The sequence below is a fragment of the Hirundo rustica genome, chromosome 1 (genome assembly GCF_015227805.2).
Source record: "Hirundo rustica isolate bHirRus1 chromosome 1, bHirRus1.pri.v3, whole genome shotgun sequence".
Lineage (NCBI taxonomy): Eukaryota > Metazoa > Chordata > Aves > Passeriformes > Hirundinidae > Hirundo > Hirundo rustica.
Genome location: NC_053450.1, coordinates 9,749,510 through 9,776,586, shown reverse-complemented (window position 1 = coordinate 9,776,586; position 27,077 = coordinate 9,749,510). Strand labels below are relative to the sequence as shown.

The window sequence follows — 27,077 nt, the reverse complement described above, 5'->3', positions numbered from 1 at the left end:
CTTTCTTAAGCAAACTTAACCAAAACAAGCAGAAAAAGCCCAGTGAAACAGCATTCCTCCTGCAAGGTCAAAGCTTGGACTAGCACACAAGCGTCCTGAAGCTTAGACTTAATCTTGAGCAGTGGATCAATGCAGATGAGTGGGCACAACCCACTGCATAGATTTACATTGCTGAATACCAACAGACAGAGGCTTTGGCCTCACCTCCCTCAGCAGTGGAAATCAAGGCATTTGTGGCTCTGCACCCACACTGGATCCTGTAGGACAGCCTGGCTCTGCAGCCAGACACATTGTGCTGGAATGTATCCCGACATCTTCTTGCAGAGGCCTCCCCAGCCCCGGCAACAAAATACAGATACAAGCAGATTGTGCACTTAGGCTCCATCTGTGCTTTAAACACTTCAGAAAACAGCTGTAACAGGAGATGCCTCCATCCCACACATGCCTGTTCTCGTGGCAAAGGTGTGCCTCAATGCTGTATTAGGTCCATGTGCACAATATGAAAAAAAAAATGCCAACCAAATCAGAAACACACCTATACCTAACAACAACTTATGCTTGGATAGCATAGGAAGAAAATATAGCCTAGCTTTCAATTACAGACTGCCTCTTAAACTGGGCAATCCTAGCCCAGAGCAGTGATGTCCTTTCTCCCTTCTCCTTACACTTCTTATCTCCCCATATTATTGCTTACATGAAACATCTATTTTCATGCATGATATTTCCTTTTCTAACAAAATGCAGCAGGAGGTTCCACAGGTTAATTATAAATGGATTTTAAAAGCATTTACCAAGAAGTTATTTAAATCTATTTCCCTTAATTTCATTTGATGCAGCATATGTCTTGCAGTGCAAAGGGGAGATGCAGCTTTATTGCCACTATCTGCCAGATGAACATGTTCATCATCAACAGTGCAGGGAGTGATAAGTCACTTATCTGATACAGAGAGACAAAACACTCCCTCTTTCTTATCAACAAATTGAGTTATCAGCCAAGTGAAGTAGTTTTTCGGTAGCCTTTCTGACTGTGTTTTGCTTTTAAATCCATACTGGCAGCAAATGTTCATGGATGTATTTGCCTCTCTTATGCTCATTTCAAAATGCAGCAGCAGCCACCACAGATAAAAGAAAGCTTAATCTCCCAAAGATGTTTAGCCTGAGCGCAATTAAGCAGTTCTGAATTTACTCTGATTGCTGGAAAGCTGAACTAAACTACATGAAAAGTAACAAAAATGATGTTAAAACAGTCATACAAACAGCTTAGAGGAACACACAGCAGTAACACTGCACGTCCAAAGCCTGCTGACATGATCATCAGTGATGGCTTAACCCACATTTCTTAATGCTTCTCCTTTTATCTGGATGCCTGACCTGAGACAATCAGGACCCAGAAACCTGGGAAGTGTAAGCCCTGATCCAGTCAAGGTAATACTTTGCTACACTTGGCTACATATGCCCAAATGAATTCAGAATTAACTGCACTGCGTAACAAAGCTAGAGAGAAGTTAGGGTTATCAGCCAGGTAATTATTGGAAGACTGTAACTGAATGCATGAAAATGTTTTAGGTCTTAGAAACTGTCTGATGTCTTTTAAGGACTCAGTTTGGTGATGAGCAGCTACTCTGAAAGGCTCTGTGCAGAGTGCCACTCACGAGAAGGGTGTCAGCATTACACTGACTTGAGCAATCGGTGAATGTGTTGAGTTATTCTCGGAAAGCATTCAGTGCTGGAATCAGCATCATTTTGTTTTTGTGTGGCTGGGAAGTAAATTTCTTTAGGATAGCATTGAAAAGGAGTTGCCCTTGACTGCAGAGGTCAAATGTGATCATTCACCAGTATAATTTTTAAATGTGACTGTTCTCTTCCACAAACCGATCCAAAGAAAACACGACTTGATAAACAGAAACTCATAGAGGACAGGCATGTTAAGTCAGGAATGTTTCTTGTAAATACTTATAAACGCACTGCTACAAGCTCATCTTCCTCCTTCCCATAAAGACATAATCAAACAGGATCTCTAAGATTAATATAAAGGTTGAGGAGGAGAAAATAATCATTTCAGCTGCTGAACAAGATGAACAAAACCTGTGAGCGTTTCTGATCTTGCTCAACACGTAGCCAGAAAAGGAAGCTCTGATGATCTTCACCGGAAGCTTGAACTTTGAAGAAATCATGGACTTTGCTGGCATAATGAAAAGTAGACTGCGTATACCTTTCCACCCACCCAGATCCAACCAGCTATGAGCTGTAACAAGACCAGTAACACCTCCAATCTCCAGTGTTTGCTAAAGGCCACACTTTTCCAGATATTCTCCTTCAATAGGGCCACTTTCTTTCTTGGAATGTGTTCCTGTGGCTGAACCTGTTAATTTGATAGCAATCTGATACCTCATCTCTAAAGCAACCAGCTGCATAATTCCTGGAAGGGTCCTTAGCTCTCACCTGTTTGTAGATGGGACAGGATTGTTGGATATTAATTCTCAAAGAGACAAGAGATAGCTATAAGGATGGCCCCGCTGACAATTGTTTCAATAGTTTCCAGCCTTGTTGTCAGCTGACACATTCCTTCCTCCAGATAATATCTGATGCACTCAGATGTTTCTGGAGCTGTGCCCCCCACAAGGATGTGTGGCAAGAATGACAGCAAGCCCTTTGCTCTGCTTTCATACCAAACCTGCAAGGAAGTCGCTGTTGGAGGGTTTGTTTATTTCTCCTGAGCGTTAATAAGAAACCTGCACGATAAGGTTCAATCCCTCTCTCCTTTCCAGCTGCTATGTTGCAAACTTCCCCAGTGTCGGGCCAAGACGAGGGGGACTCTGCACTTGCAGGTGCGATATGGAGGCGGCTTCACATGCCCGGGGAGGCAGAAAAACTCATTCGTGCTGCCTCACAGCTGATAGTGACTCCTGTACAGGGGAGCACAAATACTGAAGGGCTGGAGCAATGGAAGAGGCTCTGATTCCATTACAACTCCAAAGAACAGGGCTTGACAGCGGTGGTACCTAAAAGGATCATTAAGTAGTTGCAAATGACCTTAATACTTTAAAGAGAACTTAATCAAGCAGAGCTGGGATGTCTTGACAATCTGATAACTGCAGCATACAATTCAGAGAATGCAGAGGCTAGGGATGTGTGACTGGCCTTTGGGACTGATTGTGTTGAAACAGCTCTGCTTTTTCTTTTTGATGAGAAATTTAAATTACCCAGCCTTTCAAAAGTAATTGTTTATCTTTCACAGGGACCTTGAAAATCATCTCATCTATCACACACTTAAGTCAGTGCAGATTTCCTGTAATTCACCCTTAATCCACAGCTGAACAAAACTCTCTTCTATCAAGGAATGCCAAAAATACTGGTGTTAGCTAGGTGCCTTCCAGTTATCCATGTCAAAAGGTGTTAATTTGTATTAGCTTGTATTTTAGGCGTTGTTTCCATGGGACTTAGATCAGTTTACAGGTACTGTATTTAAGCAACAACAATAGCTAGCAAAAAAATTAGTTTATTTGTGATTTTAAGTTAGTTGTATACACAGATAAATTGTTTCATTTTACATAATTAAGAATAAACTCATCAAGGGCTGCCCTGTTTGAAAACAAACTAAAATTTGATACCAAAGGTACTGTGATGGCTTGAAGGAACTGCAAAGTCAAACTGTAAACAAAGTTAAATCAACAGCTGCGGTAATTTTACCCCGAAGCAAAAAAGGTAAAGGCTGCACACTATGGAAAGACCAAAGCTGGTGTAAAGGATTTTGTTCTCTGTATTCAAAAATGTTAGTTACATTACCATCTTCCAGTCTGATGTCTTCTTCAATTTCATGATCCCAGACAGTAGGACAAACCAAGAAAAATACATATGTGCCTAATGACAGACCACCTTTAAAAGTTGCTAATGCTTTTGTTTCACTGAAGATTTGCTTTCATATGCAGTCAGTTTAAAAATCTGAAATATTTGGTTTTAACAACTACAAATAATAAAAAAGTCCTATTTCATATGCTCTGCCAGATTGAAAAATTAAAATCTAAAGTGTTTCATTTTAACAATTAAAAACAACAACAACAACAACAACAAGTCTTAACTCTGGATCACAGGAAGTATCATTTTGTATCTCCTTTGGTTTGCCCAAGTCAGAGGAGCACCTCAAGTTCCTCCTGATTCTCTTGATGACAAAACTTCCTTTTCTTGGACTTCCATGGATTTCCATGAGGGAGATGGTACTCAATGTAGTTCTGGGGAGAGTAATTTAATATCAATGTAACAGTCTCTTTACTCAGCACTCTCTCTATTCAGTTTTCATCAGTTTCCTTCTCTACATTTCCCTTTTCCTGTTGGTAATAAAAAGCTTGTGTTTTTCCATAGTGAGGATCACCGGCTGGCATGATGCCGAGGAAGAAGCTGCCATGTTCTCTGCAAACACTCCAGGGCACATAGCTGAGAGGATGAGGAAGAGTCAAATAAATAAATTACACTAGATACCACTTTCACTGACCCCATGACATCTCTGCCTGAAGATGGACAGCTACAGGGTGAGGGGAAAAATCAGCCTTGGCTTCCAACAGCAGTAAAGACCTAAATACGTGATATGCGTCATATGTGCTACCTCTGGTTTAAAACTAGAATATTTTTTTATTTTATTTTATGATACTGCTGCGATTCTCTTATTCATATTTACTGATAACACATCAGCCATAAAGCCCACTGATTTCTTCTGTATACTTTATGATCATTCTGAAGACTCATGGACCGTGGCTGCTATACTGAGCTGCTAGCTGGGTGGAAACTGCAGTGGTGGGTCCCGTCTGTCTGTGACAGGAGGTGTATTTCAGTCTCTGTTTTTCACCACAGTAAACAGACAAGGACAGTGGCCCTCCCAGATGTCTGCATTTCTCCCCTGTGCTGGGGAAGTCCACTGAAAAAGTACTCATTAGCACAGCATATGAGTCTCTCTGAGCCTGGAAGAGTGGGGTAGGAAGATGTTATTAATTTAGTCAGTGCTGTGCAGGTTGCAGAAACACTGTCAGCTTCTGCCTACACATATCTCACCTCCTATTGTTAAAGAAATTACAGCTGCTGAAGGAGATGAAAAAGTAACTCATTTCATTTCTGGCTTTCATAGTAATAGGGCAAATCTGATTCTCCTTGACGCTGTAGTACATCTCTGCTTTTCGGGCTGGGGTATTTTGGGGTAGCAGTGGGGACATGATTCTCTGCACAGGTGCTATCAGTGAAAGCATGCTAGCCTATTTTAGTGGCTCTGACTGCACTGACCACATTTGTTTGGGTATATCACTCATTCAAGGTGATATACCCAAGACTAATCAGTATCTAGTTAGTGCTTTCCTGTTTCTCACTTGTGGAAGGCCAGAAACCTGCAAAGCTGTGGAGAGGTCAAGTGGAACTTTCAGCAGAAAATTCTGAAGGTAGCTGTGAGTTCATAGACAAGTGGAATGGCTTGAGTTGGAAGAGACCTTAAGGATCGCTTCGTTCCAAGTCCCTGCCATGGGCAGGGACACCTTTCACGAGACCAAATTTTTCAAAGCCCAATCCAATCTGACCTTGAACACTTCCAGGGATAAGGCAGATATAACTTCTCTGAGCAACCTGTTGCAGTGTCTCACCACACTCACTGAAGAATTTCATCCTGATTGCTAATCTAGACCCACTCTCAGTTTAAATCCATTTCCCCTCATCTTATCCCTACAACCCCTTGTCAAAAGTCCCTCTCCTGCTTTCTTGTAGGCCCTTGTTAGTTACTGGAAGGTGCTGTAAATTCTCTTCTCCAGGCTGAATAATCCAAATTCCTTCAGCCTTTCCTCACAGCAGAGGTGCTCCAGCCTTCTCTGGACTAGTTCTGGCAGGTCCATGTCTTTCTTATGTTGTGGGGCCCAGAGCTGGAGCCAGTATAATGTTCATGGTGACCCTATGATTATTAGACAGCTTATTGTCCTCTGAAAAAGAAACTGCAGATGTCTAGATGTCTCCTGAGAACAGAACATGCAGTAGGTGGCACAGGCACACAGCACATTATGTGTCAGGGGTTTCCAGACAGGGGGTGCAAGAGCTTTTCCCACCATCTCATCTTCTCTCTCAGGTTTTGCTTTCATTTCTGCTTCTCACAGGTTCCCACCCTTCCATCACACATAAATTCCACCTGGGGTCCCAGCTCAGTCCCCTCCCATTTCCTATTGATCACTAAACCCTTCCATGTCAAAACAATCGCATTGACTCTGCTGTCACAGTCACCTTAATTTTATACTTGTGCATTTATTCTTTCGCTGTAACAGCTATTTGTCAAAATGTTACTGTTTCCAGTAAGTATCAATTTTGACAAAATTGATACTTACTGATTTCACAACTTGCCTCTGTTTCAGCTGGGGTTGAACATATGAAATCATAGCAAAAAGAAAAAGAAAAAATACATATATATATATATTTTTATATATATTTATTTATTTATTAAATATATATTTAATCTACACTAAAACTCCCTCATAAGATCCATGCTGGTGCTCCTCAGAGTTAGCTCCTCAACAAAAAGTGAAAGTCACAGTCTGCACAAGTCTGGAGAAATCTTGTAGAATATTTTAAAGACAGTTTCCTTCAGTTTCCTCTGAAGGCTGTATTGTTTCAATAGCACATTTCTCCCAGTCTTCCCTTCCTGTTTTTCCATTCTTATTAACACAGGGTATTATAAGAGTCCATCTCCTCATGTTACTTATTCCTCTCCACTTTAAGTCATAACCCTCTGTGATATTACAGTTAATTGCTCTGCCTGTGATTCTACTGCAGCCATGAATGGGATCACGATTTTCAACCCTATCTGTACCAAAGCAATTTCAAAATATTTCGCCTATTACCAGCTCCATCTGAACTTTAATGGCTTTTACAATTTTGAGGACGTTTATTGTGTATCTGGCGAAACTGATGGTATCCCTAAATAGACAAGTGCCCACATCATATTTTACACGAGTTCGAACTAGGGTAATTTGGATCTTGCACGTTTCTGGCCTGCCTTTAGTCATGTTAGTGCCATTTACAGCAGCAAGGTTTGCTATGGACAGAGGGGGATATTATTTAAAAATAGCTCAATGTATTTTAAGCCATTTCTGAGCAAGGGTATGGACATCCCGTTCTGGAAATGTCAGTAGGTGAAGCATCTACACCATGCCTATGCCACGGCTCTTGTTTTGTCACACTCTCTGCGTAAAACTGTCCTTCCTTTTATCAACAGGACACGGGAGAGGAGATGGTCCGAGCTTCCTTGGGGCCCTTTCCTCCCTGAGGACTGCGATGTTTGCATACACTCTGCTTGGCGAAACGCTCTCCATCAGACACGATCGGAAAAAAGCAAGATGAGCGAAGGTTCTTTTGTTTTGCTCTGTTTTGGGTCGGTTCGGTTCTGTTTTCGGAGGCTGGCGGCGCAGCCCGGCGGGGCGCGGCGGGGCCCGGGGGTCGCGGCGGCCGCAGGTGGCGCGGGGGCGGCGGCCGGCAGGGGGCGCGCTGGCCCCGCGGAAGCGGCGCGGCGGCCGTGGGAACGCGGGGCCGCCCGGCGCCGGCGGCTCCCGGCGCGCACGGGCCGGGGTCCCTCGGCACGGGGGCGCCTCCGCCCGGGGGTCCCCCCGCCCCGCGGGGCGGCCCCGCGCTCCGCATCGCAGCCCCGAGGGCTTGTGCTCGCGTGTGCTTAGCAAAATGCTGGGAAGCGGGGAATAAATACACATACGGGCGTAGGGCATCCCGGCGGGCTGCCCGCGGTGAGAACGGCGGAGCCTCCTGGAAGCGTTTAGGGGGGCACATCGGGGAGTCCCTCCACCTCCCGCGAGTGCGGAGGCCAGCGCGGGGAGGTGGTGGCAGGATGCGCGGGGCGTAGCCCGACGGAGGCTGGCGGCTGCCCCGGGGGACGGGAAAATAGCAGGTGCGAGAACTGCGGGAGGGGGCCGGCGACGCCCGGGAGGGTCGCCGGCGGCTGAAGGTTCGTCGGAGGCGGGGCCCCCGCGGGACCCTCCGCGATGGGGAACGGGGATAGGAGGGAGCGCCCCGTCGCAGCTCTATAGCCGCTGCAGCTCTGCGTCCCCCCGGGCTGACCGAAAGGGGGGAGGTCACCGCGGGGCGAGAGGAGGTGGTCGGAGTGGCGGGCCGCACAAGCCGGGGCGGGGGCATACGCGGGGACCGCCAAAGGGAGAGTGGCTGCAAGGTGACCCCCGTGGGATTCTGCCTCCGCCCTCTCCCGGTTTAATCCCCTGCAGACGCCGGCAGAGGCGGGATAATCAAGCGGCAACCGGGTTGGGGGGTGCCCGAGCTACACACGCTCCTTTGTGCTGGGAGCCCGCGCCTCCCCCGCTGCCCCTCGGCCACCGCTCTGCGCTGCCCCTCGGTGCCGGAGCCTCACCGAGGGGGGCGAGGGGCGGGTGAAGCCCCTTCGCCGCCGCCGCCACCGGGGTTACCGCGCTCTCCTCTGCGGGAACGCCAGCGGGAGGAGGGGAGCGGCGAGGAGCTGCCTTTAATCCCTGATAGTATTTTTTTTTTTTTTTTTTTTTTTTTTTTTTTTTTTTTTTTACTATGTTTACTTCCGACCTCTCCGTGCGCGGCTCGTAGTAAAAAAAAAAAAAAAAAAAAAAAAAAAAAAAAAAAAAAAAAAAGTAAAATAAATAAAAAGGGCCGCGGAGCGTGGCATCCCTTCTCCCGGCGCAGCTCCCTCCCTCTCTGCTTCCCGCCCGGCCGGCGGAGGCGGGGGCAGAGCGCGGCCGCGGATCCCTGCGCAGCGCGGAGCGGCGGGGCCGGCCCGCAGCGCGCCCTCCCGCGGCCGCCGTGCGCAGCCTGCGCGGCTGCCGGGGGCGGGCGGGAGCGCGGCGGGGCCCCGCGGTGCTGCCCCCGCCCCCGCGGCCGCTCCCCCCGCCCCTCGCCGGCGCTTTAAAGGAGCAAAAGCAACTAAACTTCTATTGTACCGGCCAGCGCGCCGCGCCGCCCCGGACTAGCGACCGACCGCGCCGGGAGGCGGCTGCTCCGCCGCTCCGTGGGGTTTATCAAACCGTGGTGGGAAGAAGAGACCTCCATTCTCCCGGCGTTTTTTCTTTTTTTTTTTTTTTTTTTTTTTTTTTTTAATTTTTTCCCCGTCCTTTCCGGCGGTTCTTTTTATCAGCTATCCATTTTCCCCTCGTTGTTTCCGCACCGCCTGCAATAATCGCCTCGCTACGTCTCGCAGCTGGCGCGTTGGAGAAGCCGGTGAGTTGCTGAGCTCTTCGCTTCCCATCACTCGATTCCCGCGGTTGTGGCGTTTGGATTGACACGGGCTAGTGACACCCGGGCTGCTGGCGGGGCTGCGCTCCGCGGACCTGGATACCGACTGTCCCTCCCGACGGACGCTCTTCTCTGCCGGGGCTCCAGCGTTCCCATCCTTTTTCCTGCGCTCGGATTTTAATTTAATTTGGGGTGGGGGGGTGGGGAGGGGAGAATTTGCTTCTCGCGTATGCGCGGGCAGGGTATGATTGTTGAATATCTTGCTTATGCATATATATATATACATATATATGTCTATATATATGCGGGTAGATATGTATATATGACAAGATTTGGCAAAGTTTGCCAAGGTCGCTGCTTGTCCCCGCGCGGTGCCAGCACGCCCAGGTGGGTGGCTGAGGAACAGTCCGGCTCCCGGCTGGCAGCCGCCGGGCGCTCGGGACCCCTTCCCTCCGGGACGCGGGATAGGGATGCCGCTGAGGTCCCGGGAGGGAAGGAGCTCCGTGCCGGAGCCATGCCTCATATGAGCGGCGGCGGCGGGGAGCCGAGCTGAGCCCAGCCGAGCCGTGCGGCCGAGCTGCCGCAGCCCCTCCGGGGCAGCGGGGAGGGTGGTCCGGGAGCCGGCAACCGACCCCCTCGGTAGGTCAGATCGCGCCGCCCGATTGTCCCGCCACACTCCGAACGGGGTGAAGGAGGGTCCTTTTTTTTAAAAAAAAATATATATAATTATTATATATATATATTATTACTAAATGCGACTGCGCATTTCCCTGCCGGCACGGCGTGGGGAGCCGGGAGGGAGCGCTGCGGACCGGGGGGCCGGTAGCTCCGCCGAAGCCGGGGGGAGCCGATCCCCACGGCTCACCCGAGTGCCCCCTCTCCCCCCTCCCTCTCGCAGGCACCAGCCGCCGCGATGCCGCTCAGCGCCGGTTTCTCCAGCAAGAACTACGACTACGATTACGACTCTGTGCAGCCCTACTTCTACTTCGAGGAGGAGGAAGAGAACTTCTACCTGGCGGCGCAGCAGCGGGGCAGCGAGCTGCAGCCTCCCGCCCCGTCCGAGGACATATGGAAGAAGTTTGAGCTGCTGCCCACGCCGCCCCTCTCCCCCAGCCGCCGCTCCAGCCTGGCCGCCTCCTGCTTCCCTTCCACCGCTGACCAGCTGGAGATTGTGACCGAGCTCCTCGGGGGGGATATGGTCAACCAGAGCTTCATCTGCGACCCGGACGACGAGACCGTGAAGTCCATCATCATCCAGGACTGCATGTGGAGCGGCTTCTCCGCCGCCGCCAAGCTGGAGAAGGTGGTCTCGGAGAAGCTGGCGTCCTACCAGGCAGCCCGCCGAGAGGGGGGCCCCGCCGCCCGCCCCGGACCGCCGCCCGCCGCGCCGCCGGCACCGCCGGCCGGACTGGCCGCGTCCCCCGCCGCCTCCGCCAGCCTCTACCTGCACGACTTGGGCGCCGCGGCCGCCGACTGCATCGACCCCTCGGTGGTCTTTCCCTACCCCCTGAGCGAGCGGGCCCCGCGGGCCGCGCCGCCCGGCGCCAGCCCCGCGTCCCTGCTGGGAGACGACACGCCGCCCACGACCAGCAGCGACTCGGGTGAGTGGGACCCACGCGTACTCCGGGAGGGCGTGGGAACCCGCGCGGCGCCAGGGGCTCCCGGGGCGCAGCTGGAAGGCAACACCCCCCCGCTTCCCTCCTCAGCCCCCTTTTGCCCCCCTCCCCGCCTGCGATTTTTTTTTTTTTTTTTTAATGCCACGTTTGCGAGGCACGGAGAATCCCAGCCAGCTTATTTCCTGGAAAACCAGCCCACTTTTTCCCCCCGGGGAATAAGGGAGTGAAAAGTAGTGGAGAGGGGGGGGAATATAAAGAAAAAGTGTAGGACGGATAAACTTTCATTCCGGGGTCCCGATAAGGTTTGCTCCCGGTTTCACCCGTGGGCCGGGAAGGAGTTAACTCCAACCCGAGAGCCGCGGGGAGAATGTGCAGTCAGGGAGGTGCTAGTGAAAGTGACTGCAGGGGAGTGAATGGGGCTGGGAAAGTTTTAGAAATGCTTCTTTAGGTATGTGACAGCGGGTTCCGCTCCCTCGTAAATCTGGTTTGAAAGTGAGTTTCTACCCAAAGAGCTACAGCCTTCCCCTTTTCCTTTTTTTTTTTTCCCCCCTATTTTTTTTTTTTAAACTCCCTCCTAGTTTCCACAAATTAACAGGTCAAGAGAGATTCAGAAAATGTCTCTGAATACCCATATGTGTTAAGTAAGCTTTCTTTTAAGGCGTGGCCAAAGCCTTCTAAATCCATAATTAAGGGCAGCTTGAGTCTGGGAGCTTTATTGCACTGTACTGCTGACAACCGAGGTTAAACTTTCCTACTATCTTTCGTGCACTCGACATTACGCAAGATCATTACAACTTTTTGAAATCAGGGAGCCAGGGTTTGGACTGCACTCCATGTGTCCTATTGCACTTGAAGCATTGCTTCCTCAAAGGAAAGGCTCTTGGGGAAAGCTGTGTCTAGCATCATGAAATAGATTTAAGAAGGGTTTGTCATTGGGTTCCTCATTGTGCAACTCAGAGTGGCCTTCCCTTTACATACAGTAGTCTTGAGAGTGCCTACATACAAGTTATGAATTTAATTTTTTTTTTTTTTAATGGCAGAGGAAGAACAAGAGGAAGATGAGGAAATCGATGTTGTTACATTAGCTGAAGCAAACGAATATGAATCCAGCACAGAGTCCAGCAGCACAGAGACCTCAGAAGAGCACAGTAAGCCCCACCACAGCCCGCTGGTTCTCAAACGGTGTCATGTCAACATCCATCAGCACAATTATGCCGCTCCTCCCTCCACCAAGGCTGAATACCCAGCTGCAAAAAGGCTACGGTTGGACAGTGGCAGAGTTCTCAAACAGATCAGCAACAACCGAAAATGCTCCAGTCCACGCACGTCAGATTCAGAAGAGAACGACAAGAGGCGAACGCACAATGTCTTGGAGCGCCAGAGAAGAAATGAGCTGAAGTTGAGTTTCTTTGCCTTGCGTGACCAGATACCCGAGGTGGCCAACAATGAAAAGGCTCCCAAGGTTGTCATCCTGAAAAAAGCAACAGAGTACGTTCTTTCTATCCAGTCAGATGAACACAGACTGATTGCAGAAAAAGAGCAGTTGAGGCGGAGGAGAGAACAGTTGAAACACAAACTTGAGCAGCTAAGGAACTGTTGTGCATAGGAACTCTTGAGCATCCCTCAAAATAATGCAAACTAGACTGAAACTATGATAAAATATTAATGATTCTAATATCTGTCATGGACTACGCAGTCCATCGAGTATGGAACTATTGCAACTGCATGCTGTGCGATTTAACTTGAGACTACACAACCTTGGCTGAATCTCCCAAGGGTTTGGCCAGAACCTCAAAACTGCCTCATAATTGATACTTTGGACATAAGGGACGATGGGACATTCTTCATGCTTGGGGATGAACTCTTCAATTTTTTTTCTTTTAAAATTTTGTATTTAAGGCATTTTTTCATATGAGAATCCAAAAGAAAAAAGTTGTCCCCAGTTTGCTGTATATATTTACACATCATATTGCCATGTAAATACCTTTAATAAAGCCTTTATAGAAAAATGTGCAACATTAATACGCAACAGTTGTGGCAACTGGATTTATACTTGTCTTGAACTTCTGTGCCATAACATTTCACTATTTTGGTTTTGGTTTTTTTTTTATTTAAGTACTTTTAAAAATGATTTTTATTTTGTTTTTAGATAAATAAATATTTGGCCAAAATATAATTAGCTAAATCCTGTGTAAAGACTTCACTTTGTCTCCCACTGTTGTCATTAGATGTCTATTTCCATGACATTCCTTTTTCTGTCATCCTGGCAGTGACCTGACTGAAGTCAAAGGGGGGGTTGGATAAGGGGGAATGGTGATAGTTTTTCAGCTTAGTAGGGACTCGTTTCTTGCTCCCACCCCATCTCTTAATTCAGATGGCGGTAGCAATGCCTGTGTTGGTCATAGTCATCTGCCTGCTGAAAGTAAAACTGTAGTGGTGTATTTTTTCACTGATCACCCCTGTATATAGGCTCTGCATTCCTTCCACATACATATAATTACATTTTCAGGGCATGACCTTCATTCTGCACTAGGGACATAGCCATGTACTCTGAGGGCTGCTTTGTAGTAGGCTCACCTTAATTGCTTCCTGTTTGATTTTAACAGAAGTTAAAGAGGATAAGAAAATAAACTGAGATGGTGACTGTTGAAGTGGTTAAAACAACAGAGCGGTTTCCCTTTTTAAGTGCTGAAATCAGCAGAGCCAATCTTCTTAGTCAAACACCTTAACACTTTATTAATGTGAATAGTTACTTGGGATTTCAAGGGATACAAAGTTCAAGGACAGAGAAAAGGGAGCAAAGGAAAAGGAGAGCTATTTCTCACTTGAAGAATATGCTCAGACAGATCCCTAACATTTGCCAGACATACTAAATAATATTTACATTCAGGACTTGTCTCATGATCAGCTTCAGATGGGCCATAAGGTACTTGCTTGACACAGCTCCTGAAGAATAGATTTGCTCTTTTGTCCCCTTTTCACCCTCTTAACACCACTTAGGTCATGACTTCAGCAACAAATCAATGAGCGCTGTGATGTGGAGGAAGAATGTGTTTTTCAAAAACTTGCACTTTTTTGATTTTCATAATTCCCGTTAAATACATATTTGCTTGGCTTCTAACCATTAGAGGAGAAGTGCTGCCAGATAGCACCGGTGCCAGCCACTGAACTGGGACCAGGGGGTCGGGTTTTCTATTGCTTTTGAGTTCCGAGTGGTAAGAGGAATGTTTGGGTGTGGGTGTGTGTGGGATAGGGCAGGTAGCGCTATGTAGGCAGGGCAGCTGCCAAAGGTCTCTGTTCTGCAAAGCCCTGGGTATCTGTCCCGACAATCTTCCATGAGCAAGTTTAGAAGGAACGTAAGTGTGTATATCCTGTTTGATGGAGGGCTTTAGGTGTTCTAAGGTTTCTTGTGGGGGGGAAAAAAAATCCCCATTCTGCTAAAATAAAGGACAAAGCAAGCCTTTTCTCTTAATTTTTTTTTTTTTTTTTTTTTTTTATCACCCTCTGTAACTGGGTTTATAGAAGTGGCCTGCAGCTGTTTTTTTCCAGTGTGTGATTCAGATAGTCACTTATGAGGAAAAAGAATTATGTGAAACTGTTAATCGTATCTGAACTGTAAATCAGGACAACTTGCAGCTATGAATAGCATAAAAGTTTTGCCTTTTATTAGGATATCTAATTTTAAAAATACATTGATTTCATTTGCCCTTTGGTTGCTCTCTATATTAGATACTGCTTCAGAACAGAAGCAAGGTGTTGTTCAAGAATTTATAACTGCAACTCCATCCTCCAAAACAAGCCAGGAGGTATAGATCCATCCTCAAAACTGAAAAAAGGTCACCTTTGAGTCCCAGTTTCGTGTCTTAGCAAAACCCACAGTCTTCTTCCTGTAAAATGAGGATAGACCACAATGATGAACCTCTTCTTATTTGTCAGCTTCTTATATCATTTGGTGAATGGCTTTGGGTTTTTTCTTCTATCTGTAGAAGTCCTTAGTCTTTTGATGAATAGAATACTTGCAGTTACTTAATTTCTTATTTTCATCTTTCAATTGAGTTCCTTTAATTAAGTTCCTCTTGCCACTTTCCTGCTGGAAAAAAATATGGTCTTATGGGATGACACTTCATATTTATGACATTTCTTACTCTGTTGTAGGACTGCAAAGCACCTAAATAACGCAATTTAAAAAAAAAAACAAAAAAACCCCACGCAAGCTGTGGGTACTGGCTTGAGAAACTTCTGGTCATTAAATTGCTGCTGGAATAAAGAGGAACATGGCTTCCACTTTCCAACTCCTTACCAGAGATTAGCACATTTGGAAGGCACAAACATCTCACAGGAGTTTCTGGGCTGGATTCAGTTAGTAGCGCATTGTATCTAGACAGGAAGGTGTTGGGTTTTGCTGCTGTTTTGGAGCAATAGAGAAGATAAGCTTACAAACTCTGCATCTGAGCCTTGAAATGAAGTGCAGAATTTACAGTGCTTGCCGAAGAGCTGTACCAAAGCTCTACTTGAAATACAAGGAGCATTTTTAACTTTACTTCTCTGCTCCTCTGCTTTCACAGGACACTTCAAGCTACTTCTCTTCCAGAACTTTAGGCAAAATGTGGCATCAAAGGAAACTAGAAACAAGCCATCATAGTGAAAAGAAGATTTCCTTCATCATATACCCTCACTGATGGAATTGAATTAAATACTTTGAGTATTCCATCTTAATTTTTATTCTTGTGCTTAAATTTTGTCTTTCCAGCCGAGTTATAATGTAAGTGGCTTCAATGTTTCAATACAGAATATGCTAGGGGAGAACTGGGATGTATAAAAGAACCCATGTCTGCTTAATTCACCTCCCACCAGAATCTGTAGAAATTCCATGTTTCTTCCAGAGAAACAGATTTGCACCAGTGGAGGATGCTCTTGAAAATTTTATCTACCTATAAAGAAATCACTTTACTTGTCTCTACGTAAGCACTCGTGCTCATGAAGCACTTTGCAACCCTTGCAGGCAGTTGAGAGATGACAAACATTTCATCAGAGTTGCAGGAAAGGGAGAATTTTGGGAAAGTGGAATAGAATAACTGTAAACTGGAAATAAGCCAGGCCACTGCAGCTGAAATCTGAATTTATTCAAAACAGAAGGTGGAGGTGGTTGTTTCATCTACAGAGATGAACTATCTTCTAATATGTTGGATTTTTAAAATTTTATTTTATTGATTTTTGTTAGAATCATCTGCCAAGGAATTAACAGAAAAATAAAACTGAACTATAAGGGATCCTAACATGGGCAGACAGCTTAGGGAGACACTCAGGATTTACTTCCCAGCTTACAGGTTTGCTATTCCTTTATTTTAAAAGGACATTTATGGGAGCTTCTAAAAAAAGGCTCTGATGACTGAGAACTAAGACCTAGTTTCTCCCTGTTGTTTCCAGGCAGATGAGGCCTAAACTCGCCTAGAAAAGAAAGTGAAATCAAGAAATGGGATAGATACACTGCAGAAGCCAGATTTCATTTCCAGTACAAAACATTTGATGTTCAGCAGGTTTTACCTACCTTCGTATCATTCACTCATCTCAGGCATAGCTGTAAGAGTCAGTGGGGACAGGCAGTAAAAAATAGAAAAAAAGTAAAAAAATCTTGTTATCCAAGATTCAGAGCAGCAGCTAGAAAGTCAAAGAAGATTCTTTTTTTCCCCCTAATTTAAGCATTCATCTTCTACATAGATCTTGAGTGAAGGGAAGGTGCAAGGATTTGGAGTACCTTGCTTATAGCCGTGAATTCAGCCATGTAAGCAATTCCCTTTATAGAATTCTTTAGGTTGGAAAAGTCTTTAGGATCATTGAGTCCAACCATTAGACCAGGGCTGCCAAATCCACCATTAATCCATATCCACAAGTGCCACACCTACACGTCTTTTAAATCCCTCCTGGGATGGTAACTCAGCTGTCTGTCAACCAACACCCCCAGGTCCTATTCCACTGGGCAGAAAATACTAGCCCCAATACTGGGCCCTGGGGAACACCACTTGTAACTGGATTTAATTCTGCTCACCACCATTCTTATCCAGACAGATTTCTACCTGGTGAAGAGTGCACATGTCCAAGCCATAAGCACCCAGATTTTCCAGGAGAATGCTGTGAAAGATGCAGTGTCAAAGGCTTTGCTAATGTCTAGGCAGGCATCACAGCCTTTCCTGCACCCACTAAGTGGGTCACCTTGTCATAGAAGGAGATCGGATTGGTCAAGCAGAACCTGCCTTTCATAAATCCTTGCTGGCTGGGCCTGATCCCCTGGTTGTCATGTACGCGTTCCAGTGATGTCACTCAAGATTATCTGCTCCATAGTCTTCTCGGCCACTGAAGTCACACTGAGGGTGTGGAGCTCTCCAGATCCTCCTTCCAGCCCTGCTTGCAGATGTGCCTCATGAAGGAGTTGCAGCTACAGTGCTTGTAGGGGGAGAGTTGGTTTGGGTGGGACCCTGGCCAGGCAGTGGCAATATCACCCTCGGCTGGTTTGTACTAAAATACAGATATTTTTTCAAGTCTCTACAAGCCCAAGCAGCTTGTCTTCAAGTGTGTCCAGACTGCACATTCCTAGCAAATGAGATTAATTTTTTCTGATAGTGATGAGTATGACCTTTGGTGCTGAATATTAATGCATATGAAAAGGCATTATTGGCCGCTTGCCAAAACTATTTAATATTTGTAGTTAGTGAGCAAACCTTGCTTCAAGTTGCCACCAATGCATGGGAGCCCAGGTTACAATGCATTTCTGCGTGGTTGTGCTTGAAACCATGAGACACAAGGGAGAAATCACAGGCTGGGAGTGCACCCGCACAACTCAGGCTGGCTGAAGTATCTTATTCCCAAAAGCACTGTTCCCAGTTTCCAGTTTGATACAAGAATTGTGGGGCTATACTTTTTTCTAGACATATCTGGGAGAAAGCAGAGTTCCTGACATTATGTGTTGTGGTGATTACATTTTATTGCTAAATTCATCCTTCACATATGCCTGTCTATGATCTTTGCCATGGCTACTTTTCTGTTGAATACATTTCCATTCAAGGCAAAATCTTTCTTGCCACCATGTGTAATTTCCATCGTAAGCTTCTATGTCCCAATTACATGGAATTATGTTTTCCAGATAAGATCAGAAAGGAAAAAAAAAAAAAAAAATAGAAATAAAGGATTAGGTGCAATAAATTAAGCGGTTTGAAAATATAAGCTGCAAAAATTAAGCAATCTGACTGGGTCACAAAGAGTTCCAATCAGAGAAATTAACACTGCTTGGAACTAATTAGCTCCATCAGCTTCCTTCATGCTAATTTATCCATGAAGAACGAGGGGGGAGGGGAAATTAGAGAGATTGTGCCTTATATACAGCTACTACGAGGGCCAACACCCAGAGGTTCTGCAGGCTGAAGTGAGAGCGCGCACGATTGAACACACAGCCCCACTCCCACGGCCGCGTCCCTTGGATCCCTCGGGACGTCCTCCTGGACTGCTGGGCCTGCAGTTGCACAGCAGCGCTCCCGTTTCCCAGCACATTCTTCTTCCAAGCACCACACGTGTATGAGGGGCTGCTCACAGGGGCTGCCAGAGTGAGAGCTTCTTTTTGCTCCTTTTTCTCCCATTAATCTGCTCCATGACGACAGCAGAGCCAAACAAAGCCTCTCGGTGCAGGTAGTTCCTGTGATCTAGTGCCCGGCTGAGTGTCTGACAAAGCCTTTTTTGGCCTGGGACCAAGGCCGTGCTGTGCTGTGGATGAATTAGGGGAAGAGAGATCAGTGCTGCAACTGTGTAGATACAGCAAATGTGAGCTGAAGGTTCGTGTGCTTCCCTACGGCATGGAAACATCCCTGCTCTCCCTCTCCTGAATAACAGTGGTGTCTGTAATAGAAGGTGGAGTCCTACCCCGCGTTACTCAGGTTCCAAATTTATTCAGTCTTATTTTATGTAGTTCATTTAGGTTTATCCAGTGTGATAAACTGTCAGTGCTTTTTCCTAGAACTATTTATGTTCTCATTTGACTGCACTTCAATAGCTCTTTAAGTAATTTTGATTTATTCTTGTGTCCCAGGAAAGAAAACCGACTCTATAACAACTGCTATCAGGACAAGGCTTTCCAGCAAGAGTTCTTCAGAGAAGCTGATATTTAAGTATCTAAAACCAAGTAAAAACGTAGAAAATATGGTGAGGATGCTGGATCAGACAGCAAAGTTTCTATCAGGGTTGTCCCACTATCCTACATTTTACTAATTTACTTTTAGGCTATACTTTGAAATAATGAATAGATGAATGAACTGAATCTATATTAAAAGGATGCAACAAAATGTATAGAGACCACTTTATTATAAACCATGTTCCATGAACATAAAAAAAAATCAGAGAAACCAAATGTGATCCATTAGTTTCTGAGGAACTTGAACAAATACGCTACTGGACTGGGATGGCTTTTCAACAGTAAACGACATCACTATAAAACAGTTGCAACAGACCTTTTAAATATTAGAGTGTTTATAGTGTGTAAGTGTGATGAACAGAAAAGGAAAAGGGAGTTTTGGTTTGATGGTTTGGAGGTTTTTATTTTACTTTTATCAACTAAGTATTTTTCATGGAGATTTTACCAAAAAAAATCCATTAGCCTCTTAATAGTTCACCATGTACTGGCTGCAGACACTGAGATTCACAATGGATTGAGAGAAGAAAAGCTGTATTATTTTGATAAATTGTGCTGTTTTATAATATTAATTTGATCTGCGAAATTCCTCTCATCTGGGCTAAAGCATATTTTTCTTTGGGCACACATAAAATCTTATTATGTGCTCCCATTATCGTTCATCATTATGGTAAAGAGTAAGATAATATTGTATTGTGCCTAGACTTGAACACTTTAAGGGAATAAAAAGGCTATATGAATATCTTATGAAGTGATTGCAAAATAAAATTGACATCAAAGTGATTTGACTATGTAACATATTATTCCCTCCCTGTAAAATTGGATTCCTGCTGAAAAGCACTTTCCTTCTTCTGCATTTGTGAAAGAAAAAGCATAAGCCTCTTGCCCTTGTGGAAATATACAGCATATTCTCATGTCTACAAGGGCAAAAGTATGCATCTTCATGTGTACTTTTTATTTGAAATTTAATTTTTGGTGCTTAATTAAAATGAATTCAACCCTTCCCCATTAATTTCAGCAAGCTGCCCTAAAACTAAGACCTGATTGTGGCAGCTGAAACAGTCAACACATACTGCAAAAGCATTAAGGCAGATCGAGGGGCCAAAATATTCACCAGATATTAATGACCTGCTTAGCAGCTGGAGCAAAAATACCTGGACAGGGAGGTGGGTGCCACAGAGGTCTGTGCAGATGCACTGTGTGACCTGGCCATCGAGGTTGCTCCTCCTGCAACTGCGTTTCCAGCTCCTTTTCTTGAAATTGGTAGCCAGCTTCCCATGCATGTCACACATTCGTATTTGGTAATGCTGCTTTCCAGAAGATTTTAAGCTCAGCTGATGTTTCCATGAGGTTCCCCTGTAAATGTCCCCGCTAGCGGCCCTAAGGGACCTTGCTTGCAGGAACAGTAAATTCCACTGGAGAGTGATGGCCCCTGGCATGACACAATGTTTCCACACACCACTAAGTTCTGACCTGGTGTGAGCACACTTTGCTTGTTCAAATCTGTTGAAAAAACTTTGAATGATGAACTTTATCCTGCCACAATTTATGAGAAATTCAGTGTCCTACCACAGCTTCTCTAAAGTCCTCATGAATACCCCCTAGTTTGCAGATCAGTGATGACATTGATAAGAATTGTATTCATCCTCCTGGATGCTCCAGCCATGCATGGTTTCAATTTTGTAACTATGAAGCCACTGTAGCTTAATTATTCCCTAATATAGTTGGCTCTGTGTCAATCAGCTTTCAGCTGATACCTTCCTTTGTCTTGGTATGCATTGGGAGCAACATCTTGGCCTCCTCATGAAGCACCACAGAAACCACGGAACACTTACTGACTTCAGCAGGGACACGATTACAACCTTAGTTTTGCAATCTTTCTTTAATCTTCTTTTAATTAATTTAATTCTGATATCATTATCTAGATTGCCCCATTCATTCAGCCGCACAGCATCTATATCTTCATTCTCACTGGCAGGCTTTGGTAACTTTGCAAATGGGGCAGCTCTATCTCCCATTTCTACCTTTTGATCTATGCTAACAACCTTCCTTTAATGTCTGCTGAGCTCAGCCTTTTATCAGGCAGGGCACTCCACCCTCCCTGGTAGAGGGGGCACTGCTCTGATCAACGTCGGCATGCAGAGCTGAATTTCTACCATCTGCCTCTCCAGCTGATCCTGCTGGCCCATCTTGGCTCTCCAGCCAGTTTTAAAACCAGTTCAACCAAATCCAATTTAAAACTGAAGGGCAGACAGGATTTCATGAAGTTTTACAGCCCATTCAAGTTTGATGGGTTTCAGGATCTGCATCATCTCTGCTGAGGGATTTCTTCCTTGGGTGGACAGTACTGGTGTGGGTGGGCAAACACTGTAGCCAGGAACTACAGGTTAGAATGTATATAATCTATGCTGGTTTGTTGTTCCATTTACTTAGGTTTATGAAAAGAGTTCAGTGGTTGCGGGTTTTTTTGTTTTGTTTTGTTTTGTTGTGGTTTTTTTGTGTGTGTGGGGGGGTGTGGGTGTTTTTTTTGTCGTTTGTTTGTTTTGTTTTGTTTTGTTTTTGTTTTTTGGGGTTTTTTTTGCTTAGTGTCACAAAAATGCCATGCCATTTGTACGGTTAAATGGAAAGGTCCAAACGATTCCATGTTTCTGTGACACAACAGATAAGCTGTTTCCTCTTCTGTTTGGCCTTGGTATGATTTTGGCTCAGCTGGTGTGAAGCAGGGACCCAGAGAAGAGGACAGGAACTGCAGCTGAGTCAGAGTGAGAGAAACACAGGGGCCAGGATGCAGACTGGCATGACTTGTGCCAAGATCCCAAATCCATCCCATATCATTGGGATAAAAATCCTTATCCTGGTATAATCTCATTTTAAATTGAAATAATTTATATTAGCACACCTCTGCCCACACTATGTGACTGTAACTTGTTATTTTTTGAAATGGGTAAATCCTGGTCCACTCATCTGCTCAGGCAGGGTCATCTGGCGCAGGCAGTCCAGGACCATGACCTTTTATCTGTAATCGTGGCTTCTGAATATGTTCAAGGGTAGAGACTCCATATAACCTCCCTGAGCAATCTGTGCCAGTGGTCAATGATCAACATCCTGGCCATGACAGCTTTTTTCCATGGCGTGTCTTGATGTTACACAGGATATAACACAGAGTATGTAAATTTTCAGAGATGCTGAGCAGATCCCACGGCAGGGATTGCTCATTACTTTTAAAGATGAGGCAAAAAAAAAAAAAGTCATGTGGTTTCCTTCTTCTGGAGCAGCAACAATTTCTGGATTAAAAGACAGCAGAGAAAGGATAAATCTGGGGTACAAACAGGTACAAGTGCACTGCCTGCCCTCTGCCATTTTTTTCTGAGTAACTTTAAACTCTGATGTACTCTGGCTTCCAGGCAAGGCACAATTTCAGAAGCTCTCAGATGTCAGTGGTTGCAAAGCTCAGCTGAAAACTGAGCACAAATGGAAAATCCTGTCCTTTGGTCTCTCCTGGCATGTCAACTATTTACTTTGACTTATTTAAAACTTACCTGCTCTGCCCTCATTTTCTCATTTCCAGTCACTTGTACCAATCGGCATCATTTGGCTGAAAGGCAAACTATCCACATAAATCAGTGTTGGTTCCCTGCCACAAGCTAACTGCCCCCCCCCCCCCCCCCAAAAAAAAAAAAAAAAAAAAACCAAACCACAACAAAAAACATCAACAACAACAACAACAAAAAAAAAACAAACAAAAAAACCCCAAAACAAACAAACAAAAAACCCCACCACAAAACAAAACAAAACAAAACAAAACAAGTCATCCCCGAATACTGAGAGCAGACAACGGACACTGGCAGGAATGCAAGTATCGGCACACAGCCCTGTGTGGTGCTGGTTTCCTGGGGTGATAGTCTGTTTATGTGATGCTTTCCATACAACCCATGCTTTCCCTACCCATCACTGCCAAGGTGAAGCTGCCCAACACAACAGCAAAATAAGCTGCTCTGCCTAGTAGTGGAAAGGTCTTTTCCCAGCACATATTACAATTTGCTTAGATGGGTGGTTAAAGATGGTGTGTTGATTTTAATGAAGATTGATAGTCAACATGAACGTGCTGCCTGCCTTGTTTCTCTGCTGGATGCTCAGCAGAGAGTCTGGCCAACCTTAAACAGTGGGATCCCCTGTTGATTTGGGGATTAAAAGCTGTCTGTGGAAGACCGTGCTGAGAAAATGTGCTGAGACCTTCTGCTGAAGGGGCTAATTCATACTTTAGTCAAGTAGCTTTATAACCATGTCTATCATGAAAATTTGTTATCAGCATATTGTTTGAATCACAGATCAATGCACATTGATTTTGTCAAATCTAATTAGATTTGATGGGGAAGAACATGGATGCATTTTCTAAGGCTCTGTAGTTCCCATCTTTCTATGAGTAATTTCATTCTGAATTTGTTTAACAGCAATTAAAGTTGTGAATCGTCATACTGTGGATATATCAGCCACGGTTATCCACTCACTGTCTGTCACTCAATGCTGAGAACAAGAGACTGGGAGTCAGAACTCCATTGCCTCCCAGTTACACCAGTCAGAAGTCAATGTGCACTCTCTGCATGGCCACAGGCAAGATACTTTACATATCTGCACCTCAGTTTGCATATCTGTATATATGGATATAGCATATATATGCATCTTAAGGGCATTATGAGACTTCATTGATCACTACTACTAAGCTGTTTCCATTTCTTCTGCTTCCATGGCACAACACGACATCGATTGTCACAATCTGGGATGTGGCAGAGCCACAGCCTGGTGCTTATCTATCTTTGCAAGTACTGTGGCTGTGCTGCAGTTGCTTAAATCTCTTCTTGGTACAGCAAGGATACTAGTAATACAGGTGTCCATCATGATGTCAGCGCTTAAACGGGGCATTCTCCAGGACTAAACAGGTGGGCAGCTTATGACAGATGCTCACACCAGATACTTCTGCCTCCCTTAGGTCTTTTCTCCAGTGCTGGTGGAGTTTCTTTAGTGGATGTTAACCAATTTGCCTATATTCTTATCCTGCGCCTTGTAGCATAGGAGCAGCAGCATCATGACTATGAAATGGACTTAAAATCCCAGGACAGTGCCCTACTGTGGTGCACATCTTTATCTCCGACATAGGAGCTGGGAAGAAAGGGGCCAGCACAAGCCAAAGGCTCAGGGTGCAGCCTCTCTCCAGGCAGCAGAGAGATGCAAAGGAAGGTGTTGAACCAGATCTCTCACTTCTTAGGGCGGTGCTGGGTCTTTGTATGAAACATGGGCAGTGGTGCCACTGTCACCAGCCGTGCTAATGAGAGCACAAGTCTCCCAGCTGCCTCTGAGGGAGATCCCATGCCTGCAGCCACAAACCAGCCTGTCCGAGCCCCCAGAGGACCCAGCCCCAGTGCCTGCCCCACGGCTGTGCCCACGCAGGCAGTGTGGGGCACATCCATAAACAAGCACTTTAGGCAAGCTGAACTTGACATGAGTGCATAAATAGCAACTGGTTTTGAAAGGAGAAGGACATTAGGTCCTCCACAGGTTTCACACACCGTGCCCCACTTCCCTCCTGTTGCTGGAGGAGCACTGTGCATTGCACAAAGCTCAGGTTGTGGCTTGGATGTGTCAACAGTCCTGTCGTGACAGTCCATGGCTGCCAGTGTCACTGTCCCTTGAAATTGGTTCACATGAATGTTGTATATTTGTTATAGATGAAGAGACTAGTGTAAAAGCTAAAAAAGGAAAGTAAACAGAAAGGGAAAGACCCTGGGGATACCGCAGTTGTGTCTGCCAGCTTGGCTGGTCTGACCTGTTTATAATGTCTAACACAATCACAGGTGCCAAAGAATAACCGACAAGTTAAACAGTTTCCTCTTTGAGATTTAGCAACAGGATCTTTGTGTGAGTAAAGCAGAGATCTTGCTGTTTTCCCAGGAGCTGAGTGCTTCAGAAATAGGGAAGCAGACACCAGGCTCTCCTCTGGAGACTAGTGGCATTTTACCTGCTCGGTGCATCCTCTGCTGCTGTTGAGACACGCGGTTGTCCTGTGGGTACAGGGCTCTCCTGTGACCAGAGCTGTGGCCCTTATCTCTCATCCAAGGGTATCTTCATTTCCATGGTTTTCTATCCCTGCTGACAGCATCACTTTCCACTTCCTCTCTCAAGCATGCAACTTCTCTAGTGATCTTTCACTCCTCAGACAAAACAAACTCCTCCCCCCAAGTATTTAGTCCCTTTCTCAGGAGCTTCCTGGGAAATCTGGCTGGGACCTGAATGGTGCTGCCCACCCCTCTCGTTCACAGCTTTTTTTTTTTTTTTTTTTTTTTTTTTTTTTTTTTCCCACTAATGATGTTAAACCTCCTGGTCACAGTTTTGATAGCCCTCCCCCAAACTCAAGCATTCTCATCTCTGGATCTACTTTCTAAATTTAGTAATGTAAACATTTGGTTTCACTTTATTCCAGGACTTTCTTCTTTCTTAAATTGCATTCAAGATAGTAATTTTAAATGCTCTTCATAATCTCTAATGGAGTTTTTGTACCTCTCTGTTCTACTAGTTCAGTCTTGCTGTACATGAAGGAAGGTATCTCTTTGAAAAGTTTTTTGTTGTTGTAGTTTTTTGTCATTTGTTTGTTTTTGGATTTTTAAAAATTATTTTTATGCCACAGACTTGGGGAATATTTGGAGCATCTGAGTCACATGACTCTGTAGCTGGTAGCTGCGCCTTCAGTGACAAGTCTGTTATTTCTGTGCTTCATACCAACCACTTTCTCTGCTCTGGAGTCACATATAAGCTAACCAGAATCTGTTCTTCATCTCACATGGAACACTGAGAGGACACAGAAGGCAGTGGAAGTATTTCCAGCAGCTTCATAAACATTCCAGTCTTTTTTTTTTGCTCCTGCTCCTGGCTCTTAGAGCTTTGTCCCCACCAAAATCATAGGTGAGTCACCACTACCCAGAGATGGATCATTTTGAGTACAGAAATGCCTTTTCTTTACATTAATATGAGTACTTAAATTCAAAGACTGGAAAAAGAAATTAATTATTATAAGCACCATTGCACTTTCTAATTGTTTTATCACAGAATGAACTTGATATTGGTAAATACAGCAAAGAGGTATGTATAAAAATGAGAACAAGAGCTGGTTGTGTCAAATCATAACACTTGCTGCAGAACAAATGGCTGTAACTGGCTGTAAATAAATTCAGGATGACAATTAGGTGGTTTCTAATCTTCAGAGAAGAAAAGTTCCAAGATTATATCCAAGAAGGTGAAATGAGGACAAGACACTGATGTTCAACCTAATGTCTTTATGGGCAGGCTGACGTAAAGTGTTGGTTTCTGTTGGGAGAGGAGCAGATGCAATGACCTAACCCTTCCTCCTGAGTGTCTGAGATGACTGAGGGCTTTTTGGAGAGTTCTGGAATTAATTGGAACCAGCTTAATCCCTGCATGAGGGAAGGTATAATTACTACCATGATTACATACTCAGCTCTTTTTTCTGATGTGTCTCTCCGTGGCCCATGTTTGCAGGGAATGTGTGGTGGTTTGCTCCAGCCCCTGCTGCCCCTACCTGCCCAGGCTAATGACACTTCACTTTCCAGCTGCCTGTGATGACCACCTGGAAGCTGTCACTTCCACACTCTAGTAACCTCAAAGAACACTTCACAACTCTCCTTGGCTCCACTGGCACGGATTAAGAAGCACACATGTGATGCCTGCTGCCAGCAAAGCTTGTGGGGTCATAGGCGGGGAAGCTAAAGCAGAGTGCTGGAGGGTGGAATGCTTCAGCTGCCACAGCCTCGTTGCAGCCTGACCCCTGATCTTTGCCTCAGATCTTCTTTTGGCCTCGAAAGAGCGTGTTGCGTCAGTTGGCCTTGACTTTGCTCTGTTTAATTTGCAGAGGTGAACTTAGAGCAGTGCAATTGCCTTGTATAAGTGTGCTAAGCTGTCGCAAGGATGATTACACTTGAGTGCTTTATTGATATGAGACTATTCAGATCACATTACGAGATGATTTTTATAGTACAAACAGTAGA

At 45.2% G+C, this 27,077-nt stretch overlaps 1 protein-coding gene across 1 annotated transcript; it reads left to right on the top strand.

Moving 5' to 3' along the window:
* Positions 1-9,078: 9,078 nt before the first annotated feature.
* MYC (MYC proto-oncogene, bHLH transcription factor) lies at positions 9,079-13,026 on the top strand. Its single transcript, XM_040064543.2, has 3 exons — positions 9,079-9,219; positions 10,133-10,835; positions 11,891-13,026. Exons 2-3 carry the CDS (start codon positions 10,148-10,150, stop codon positions 12,454-12,456), a joined length of 1,254 nt encoding a protein of 417 aa, XP_039920477.1. The 5' UTR covers positions 9,079-9,219; positions 10,133-10,147; the 3' UTR covers positions 12,457-13,026.
* The last annotated feature ends 14,051 nt before the right edge of the window (positions 13,027-27,077 follow it).